This window comes from Rattus rattus, chromosome 5 (genome assembly GCF_011064425.1).
Source record: "Rattus rattus isolate New Zealand chromosome 5, Rrattus_CSIRO_v1, whole genome shotgun sequence".
Classification (NCBI taxonomy): domain Eukaryota; kingdom Metazoa; phylum Chordata; class Mammalia; order Rodentia; family Muridae; genus Rattus; species Rattus rattus.
Window position 1 is genome coordinate 153,691,305 of NC_046158.1, and position 9,320 is coordinate 153,700,624.

Consider the following 9,320-nt stretch of genomic DNA (forward strand, 5'->3'; position numbering starts at 1 on the left):
AGGATATCTGAAAATAGATCATTTAGGCAGGAAGTTGTCGTTTAGAAGACACCCCTCCCAACTGTTATATTTGGTCCTTTATTCTGGCTGTCCACAGTGACATACTCTATCAACACACTCTATCTTGCTGGAGTGGTAGAGGCTTAACATATCAGTGCATGAGATATTTGCTTCTGAACGGAAGCTGGAAAAGAAGATAATGCACTTGAAACAAGAGCAAGGGAATGTTAGCCAATACAAACATGAGACTGCCAGGGTTCCATGAAACCCTGCATGGCCTGCCCCGTTACAGTTTACATGACATTTCTGAATACACTGTTTCTCAAATCCCACTAGCCAAAGGGTCTCAAGGGTGGGGAGATGTGCTCAGTATGTGCACAGGGTAATGGGAAAGCTCATCTCTTCTTTCCATATTGCATTTCTAGAAAGAGATCTAGATATAGGATGGTGATTGCTACTATTCATAATTGAAATATCACTCGGAAGTAATGCCCCCCAAAACCTTAAGCTTGTAGGAACCAAAGGATCTAAATAGATAAGAGTAAAGCATGCTTGAACAGGGGCCTCAGTGAGAAAGGACAGAAACTCTTAGTGCCTGATGTCCTGAGTTCAATCTCTGTGCCCCATGGAAGAGGGAAGAAACCAACTCCCAAAAGTTATCTGCTGAACTCCATAGGCATGCCCTGGCATGAATGGACACACACACACACACACACACACACACACACATCCATATATACACAACCAAAATATATGAACAAACTAAGAAGCAATGGATGCCAAAACAATGTCTTTATTGGGAAACACTTGTTTTCTATTCTGTGTAACTCTACAAGAGTGTTCTGTTCTTTCAATTGGAGTTTATCACTTGAAAAGATGCCATCCAAGCACCAAAGCCAATAGGAACTTGGAGATTTTGACAGTCAAAAGAAAGTGGTGTCGGGAAGGCTCTGTTTGTTGAAGAGCACCTGCGTGAGGTTGCTCCAACTTTAGAAAGTCTCTGGAAGGAATGTGTGAGTGGGTCATGGCATCCGTGCAAGGTGTTGAGGACCACAGGGCAGTCAGCATCTTAAGAACCGCACAGTCCACACAGGTCAGGTGACTCCTATGGAGAGAGGACATAGATGACAACACAGGTTAGTGAGAGCTGGCAGAGGGCAAGTGTGACTAAGTCCCTTCTCGTTTGATCAACTTGCAGCCATTTGGGGTACTGACCGCTACTGACCACTGGACCCACAGTTCTGTTGCTTGCCATCTCTTCACATGAAGTGTCCCTTAATGCAAGCATGAAGGCAGCACCCCCTTTACTCCCCAGGCTTCAGACTTCTCTCCTGACAAAGCAAGCGACCCCTGTAAATGATTCCCTAGCACCCTGGAGCCCCATTTCTCACAGCCCCTGCATCACAAACGAGGATTTTTCTTGGGGCTCATTTATCTTCTGTATTCAGAAAGATGCCACAAAACCTTAAGGGTCTCTGGTCTCCAAACAATAAGTGAACCCTAAAGAGTATTGAAGAACGTTAACTGGTATGGGAAACAAAACCAATAACGCTTTGTAACTGAGCCTTGTGAATCCAAAGCATAAGAAGTTACCAAAATGCATCTTAAACTTACCAATTGTAAAGTGGTGATGTTCAAAGAATTAATAGCTACATCTGTGCAAAATCAACCTGTAGCAAACACTCACTAAGGAGAGGGATTTGAGACACACTGATGGCCCAGGTAGCTTTCTCTGCCTCTACCAGGTACTTGCGTCGTTCAGCAGGGGATGGAGCTCAACTCCATAAAGTGTCAACTCAGCAACTCCATTGCTGTAGGTATTGCTACAATCCCCCAGGGGTCCAGGGACTCCACCATGCACCACCTAGAAACACTGAGGTAGACAGCTCTTCTGTTTGCAAAGATACTTACCTCTACATGTGTTTTAATTCTGAGAGATTAACGAATGTGTTATTCAGTGAAGGTGCCTTGGTATAGCATTAAGCCTCCGTTTGGACAGTAGCACATTCCTGGACCATGGTGGAAAGATTTTGTGTGATGAACACTGCCATGTAGATGCTCTTGGAATTGCATAAAGTACCCATGATAGGGTTGGAAGCGGTGTCTAACGGGTAAGAATGCTACTGTTTTACTGGACTGGCCAAGCTTTCTTTTAAGTCTGTGAATGTTTGCATGTTGTTGACGCACTTGGGGAAGGTCTTGATGTAGGTCATATCCTTTGCCCTTGATTTGCTGCTGAGAAACGTCTTTCCGGAGATGTAGTGGTGCTTTGTAGAACTTCAGAGAAGCTCCGTGGGATTTCAGCTTGGTTTGTGATTTCACCTGCCCTGCGGTCTTTAGCTGCCCTGTTTGGGACTTCACTTGGGCTTCATGGGATTTTACTTGGGTTTGGGATTTTATTTGTGACTGGGATTTCAGCTGGGACTTTTGTTGGGCAAGCTCATCTTCTTCATCACAAACTATGTCTTCCTTCAAACCTGTCCGCTTTTGTGATCCGTGAGCCTCTGCCGTGTCAGCATCAGCATCCTGGCTATATACATGGTGCTTAGTTTGCACAAGGATGCTTTCTTCAGGGGCCTCTTCCTGTACTTCTCTGTGTCCATAGAGGAACTGGCCTTTATCGATAAATACGAGTGGGGATGTTTTTACTAGAAAGTGTCCTTTTGTCCCACCTGGTAATGGATAACAAGAATCTGAGTTAAGTTTTCTGCTCCCTTTCAGGTCTATCCCAGAATTTCCCCCATCAACCCACTTACGTTCCCACAGGCATGTGGATGTGGGTGGAGAAGACTCAGAGTCCATCAAGAAGATCACCCCATGGAGGGTTCTCCTCACTGCCAGAACACCCTCATGGACATTCTCCCTGAGCGCCTCTCTGCCAGGAGGCTCCCTGCACTCACCATAGATTCCTATCCCGGCTGCTTGCTTCTCCAGAAGGAGGAGCAGAGAAAGGCTGAAGAAGATGGACTTCATCTTACGAGGAAGGGCCTCCACTGAGAGCTCAGCCGATCTCCTCACTTATATGCTCTTTGCTGGTGCAGAAATGTGGCTGAAGTCACAAAAGGCATTACCTGTCCTTACTTATCTGGCCTGCTGGCTTCTCCCTTTTTCTCAGTAGGAGATGGTGTAAACATTCCTAGAGAGGAGAGATACATGATATCGGAGATTTGTCTTACCCCCACATGTCCCAGAAGACCTTTAAATCATTATCATCACCTCAAGATCATCACAGGATGTTTCCAGGAGAAATCCAAGGCTGAGATCACAGAAAGAACCAGGGCCTGTCCAAGGCTTAGAAGTTCAATGTGGGGTCTTGTCAACAGCGTCCTGAGCTTCACGCTGTATCAAAAATATAATATGTGCTTTTCTTCTTTTCAAATGAGATGGATGCAGATCTGTTTCAGGTGAGAGGGAAACAGGAAAACAGTGAATTTCTGGAATCCAAAGAAAATTTTAAAAATAACGGAGGTACACCTGCATAAAAGTAACTCTAATGTACATTACTACTGCCCTGTGTGAGAATCCTCCAGTGTTTCTGTCACTGGTAGCTTTGACGAGAGACTCTGAGTGCAGTATATGGCCCTCATCTGCAGGCTGGAGAGCAGCAGAGGCATGCTCAAGAGGGCTCCGTGGTCTATAGATTCAGTAGAGTCAGCACTGGGGCTGCATCTCAAGAGTGAGGGGAGCTGCAGAGGGATGTTCCAGTATGGGAGATATTTGCCATGTTTGGCTAGAGACAGGATGACTGTTGGAACATGGAGAAAGGAAACTGGCTTCCTCATTACATTATTTTCCTGAAATCATCTAAAATCCACATTGCCTGCTTAATGAAGGAAAACTCTTCTACAGATGAGAAACACCTTCCCCCAGTCTGTGCTGGTGTCTGCCCTCCCTGGTGAATGTGTTGGTAGAAGAGTGTTGGGAACACACTGAGACTGGATGCAGTGGGAGCCTGTCCACTTCCTGGACTCATAACGTTCCCTGTATCTGTGAGAAGACTGAGTGTTTCATGAGACAGGCCTCAGCTTCCCAGGCAGACAGTGGTATGGGCAAAACACAAAGGAGTCAAGCATCTCTGCAGAAAGCCTGATGCACTCAACCCAGTCCTGCAGGGGATGCAACAGAAGGCAGGTGAAATGCATTTTAGGTCATTCCATCTCCAAATGTTAGTTTGCCTTGAAGAATGGTGTGTGGAAGGGGTTAAGGTAAAGCCTCAAAGGAAGAACATGGATACATGCACTAAGCCATTCAGCAGAACATGAGGATGTTTTTTCTAGGTTTTAATCTAGGAGCTCTGAGGTCCTCCTAATCTTATCTCTTCCTCCCACGCCTGAAGATAACTCACCATAGAGATGCCAGTCACAAGATTTGACATTACCAAAAAGTCCAATTGCTTCCTTTTCCTGCTCACTTCTCCAGTATTCCATGTACTTCCCTTGAGAATGTGCCAGGAGGAACTCCTCTGTGTTGAATTTACTTGTGGAAGACTGAGTGTAGGACATGATTCATTTAAGTGGTCAATAACCAATGTTTGCATTTAACCCCTTGAGCAAAAGATGACAGTCCTTAACCTCAGTGTCAGTGCAGACTTTTTTGCTCTGTTCACTTTCCCCTCTCTGACATTCTCTACTGTCATCCCATGACCTGGTTGGTTTTTTTCTTGGGTGAAAGTCTTCTAGAGTGAGTGGGAACTTGCCACATTCACATCCTGAAATTCATTGGGACACGCAATGGCTTGGGTACCCAAAGAAGGCAAGGTTGTAATGTGAATGTAACCCCAACACTGAGAACTGACTTTTGAGGCAGCCAAGCCCCCAACTTATACAGAATATGTTATGGTATAGTTTGAACCACCACGAATTCGGTAATGACACAGAATGCCCTCCCTACATATGCGTGGTGCTGTAGGAAATGAATGGTTGTTGGGAAAAGGAGCACTGGTGTTCTCCAGAGACAAGACCCCTAATAGGTTATCCAGTTGCAAACACACCAGCTCCAAATCTTTATCAATAAGGCAAGTACTAAATGGATTCAGGATGTTGTGTTCATATGCACACACACACCTATAATAATACATGTTCTATAATATGTATCATACATATGCAACATATACATATGTAACAATGATAATTAAAGGAGAGGTTATGAATTTGAAGAATAAGGGAGACATAGGAGGAACTAGGGGATACGTAAATGATGTTAAAACAGTATTCATGTGTGAAACTCACGAAATGTTTAAATATATCAAATGAAGGCACAAATTTGAGTGACTAAGGAATGGTTGGTTCATGTGTGCAGAGTAGGGAAAGAGTAAATGGGATCAAAATACAATGCACATAATTCTCCAAGAATTAATTTTTTTAAATGTGTATAAAAACCCTATTCTCAGGCAAAGAGAAATGTGACAGCTCTATGTAACAAGGCATTTTGGATGGGATCCCAAAATCAAAAATATTGGGGAAAAACTGACTCATTATGCAGAGAGCAATGTGACATTATTTAGTATTAAGGTAGCAATGTTAATCGTTAACTGTGAGAGCTGCACGGCAGGGCAACCTTGGGATGCCAGGACTTCTGGGCACACATGGGATGCCCTTTGCCTGGGCCTGTTGAGCTCCCACTCCTGTTGTGATCTAGCAGGACTGTCCTGGTCACTTCAGACTTCATGCTCCCCTCCACCTTCTAGGAACGAGGCTGATTCCACTCTAGCTCTTCTTTTTCTTGTCTCTTAATTTGCATACCTGTGTCTGGGTCCTACTCTATTCTCAAAGGGAAGTGATCTGGATAAAGAATTATCTGCATTCAAATTTTGTTGGTATTTTTGTACACAGAATTTAACGTCCCCCCAGCCCCAAGTCTCAGATTTCTTATTCTGTGTAAAGAATGAAGTTCATGGGGTTTTATTTATTTTTCTTGGTGTTACACGGGACAGTTTTGCGAAGTTGTACTGAGAGATTAACTTTCACAAGGACACGCAGAGCCCAGAAGCTCTAGAATTCCAGTTTTTTAAAAAAAAAAAATTCTGAGAAATACTTTTCTAAGAATAAGAAAACACTGAGTTTATAAAATTGGCAAAAGGCTCCTATCGTTTGTTTTAAAGGAGGCCATTACAGAAAACTATAACCAATCAAAATGCAGACTTATGGAGCCCAGTCCCAACTGGTACCTCCACAGCACACTTCTGCACCTAACTCCTAGATCACTTCAGGAAATGGAGTGGAAGGATTGTAAGAAGCAGAGGACCAGGCAGTTTGCTTTGAGGCTATGTCTCCTAGGAATGTCACAAGCCACACCCATAACTTCTTACCAACATGGCTGCCTAAACCTGATCTAAACAAAGAAAGCAACAATAGACTTACTACTGTGAAACAGGAAAAGACCACGATGTCTCAACCCTAGACAAAGAGCTACAGGCAACTAAGGAATGCTGCATGGGACAGACAGGCATGAACACCCCTGATACTTATTTAACATCAGCTCTAGATCTTTTAAGACCAATAATGTTCACACAAATCAATAAAATAATCAGAACAGGCACAAAAACCTCAGTATGTATCTTCTTTGGTTTCCTGCTGAGTTTACTATTTTAGAAAACCTCTTTCCAGTTATTCAGTTTCAGTACCAAAAAGTTAAGGATGCTGGAGAGACTGACATAGGACTTCTTCCTTCCCTTTATGGAGGGTGAGAGGAGTTTTAGAAGTCATGAAGACTGAGATCAGAATAGGGCATTTAGTTGTGATAACTAAATGATGAGAAAGAAGAGGGCCCAGTGAGAACAGGTTGTTTTCAGATGGGTGGAAAAGAGCTTTGACTGAGTGACATCTTGCCCCTGATGGTCTTGTTGTGTCGCTCTGGAATGTTTCCCTCCATGCTACGGACCATTTTTTCTGAGCTCAGATATACTGGATTTATCAAGTATGAGCTTTCTTAGAAGTCAGCTCTACAACATGGTGGTTCTAACTTGTGTGCTCTCCCAGGGCACTCGCTGAATCAGAGAACCCATAATCCTCCTCTCTAGAACTCAGTTATTACGTCCTAAATGTGAGGAGATGGTTTCTCATATCATCTGTTCTGCTTGAAATGTGGGGCTGTGGAACCAGGAAAGATGTCAAGACTGATGAACACTGGGTACCTGCCACACTTTATCTCTTAATGTTGGTGCCTGATTACCAACTAATGGGGTAGCATTACTAGAAGGAAGATAGCTTCCTTGTCTCATTCTGCACATGGAACATGATGTAACTCAAGTATCCTCTAGGGTGGCCATTGTTTGCTCTATTCTTTTGTTTCTTTGTCTGTGTTCTCACTCCCCCCAACCTGAAATGACTATGTGACCTCAAACAGGGTATCAGGATCCAAATGCATTTTCCCTAGCAAATCCAGGTATGAAAGAAAGATATGAGATTGGCGAGGGTAGAGGCTGTGGGTAAATACACTAAAAGTAAATTCTATAATTGTATGAAAATGATGTTGTATAACCCAGCACCGTATACAGTGAGTATATGCCAAGGGGAAATTTTTAAGAAAGTTATGAAGGTAGGAATATTTGCTTCCTTCTATCACCACATTCTTGTACAGACCAAGTCCCTGTGAGTAACAAATGGAACTTTTAAATGACTTTAATCATGCCCGTCATATTCCAAATCCACAGTTCTCTTCCTGCTTCTGACTTCTCTCTGAGGTTACCCACACACCCATACTCAAGCGCTGGGAAATTCAACCGGAACGACTATTCTGGCCTGTTATCGTATAGATAGTATTACTAAGGTTTGGAGAGAGCAAGAGAGGAGACTGTGTCCTTACTCATATCACTTAGGAAAAAAGCTCAGGTCAAGAAAACGTCACAGTGTTGAGTTTTTCCATTAAATATAGAATGGAACCAAAGACTAGAGGAGACCAGAATGAGACAAGAAAGTGGACAACTGAGTGAAGGTGAAAATGCTCTAGTCCTTGCTCACGTGCACAGCATCCCCTCACATCCGCTCACGTCTGCTTACGTGCCGAGCGTCTGCTCACGCGCACAGCGTCTTAGACGAGCAGGAACAAGGCCTGATGGGAGTCTAAAAACCAATGGCTTCTTGGACCAAAGTCATTTTTGCTAGTGCCTTCAACCATACTCTGGATATCATATTCCTTTAATACTTTCCATTGGAAGACATACTAATTAGAAGACAACAGCAAGCTACAATTGTCAGGAGACCTGTGGGATGTGGCTTGGCATCTGTCTTAGTAAGAGGTTCTGCTTTTGTGATAAAACACTATAACCAGAAGCAACTTTGGGAGGAAATGGTTTATTTGACTTACTCTTATAGGCAATAGACCTTCACTGAGAGGGAAGTCAGGACAGGAACTCAAACAGGGCAGGAACCTGGAGGCAGGAGCTGATGCAGAAACCACGGAGGGATGCTGCTTACTGACTTCCTCCTCATAACTTGCTCAGCCTGCTTTCCCAGGACCACCAGCTCCAGGGTGATACCATCCACAGAGAGCCGGACCCTTCCTCACCCACAGCAATTATCATTCAACAAAATGTACCACAGGTTTGCCCACAAGCCAATCTGATGAGGTCATTTTCTCAATCGAAGTTCCAAAATGACTCCAGCTTGTGTCAGGTTGACATTATACTAGCCAGCACAGCATCAAGCTGATAGGGTTATGCGTTGCTATTTAATGGTGGATTGCATCTTAGTCGAGAAGTTTAGGAATCTGAGCCACCTTGGCGTATGCTTGTTCTGCTGAGTGACGTTGAGAAGATAATGTCCCCCTTGATGGAACTTTACACGTAGTACAAAGCAAAGGGTGAAAAAACACTCAAGGAAATGTTATTACCGTCTTTGTCCATCAAGAGCATTTTGTGACTCCGGTGTCAATATCCCCAGAGAGGCTGTGCAGGGGCAGCAATGTGAGGCACGCTGGGCCGTATATCTTTTGAAAACCTGGATCTCCCAGAATAAAAAACAAATCTATCCAATAGGAACAAAAACAATATGGCAGGTAAAAAGCATCCTACCTGAGAAGTGGTTCTGCAAGGGGAGTAAGTGGACAAGAGAAGGTAACCATGGTGAATGCAATCAAAATATACTATGCACGTGTCCGGAATTGTCAAAATGTAAATTTGTGAGGGGCTGGAGAGACGTCTTAGCGGTTATGAGCACTGACTGCTCTTCCAGAGGTCCTGATTTCAATTCCCAGCAAACACATGGTGGCTCACAACCCTCTGTAATGGGATCCGATGCCCTTTTCTGGCATGTCTGAAGACACCGACAGGGTACTTATATACATAAAATAAATAAATAAATTTGTATATGTATATGATGTAT

At 43.6% G+C, this 9,320-nt stretch overlaps 1 protein-coding gene across 1 annotated transcript; it reads right to left on the bottom strand.

The window, feature by feature from the left end:
* Positions 1–777: 777 nt before the first annotated feature.
* LOC116900785 (seminal vesicle secretory protein 3A-like) lies at positions 778–2,989 on the bottom strand. Its single transcript, XM_032902495.1, has 3 exons — positions 2,901–2,989; positions 1,912–2,672; positions 778–1,105 (listed from the first exon to the last, which is right to left on the bottom strand). The coding sequence occupies exons 1-2, from the start codon at positions 2,971–2,973 to the stop codon at positions 1,951–1,953; spliced, it is 795 nt and encodes a 264-aa protein (XP_032758386.1). The 5' UTR covers positions 2,974–2,989; the 3' UTR covers positions 778–1,105; positions 1,912–1,950.
* Positions 2,990–9,320: the final 6,331 nt, after the last annotated feature.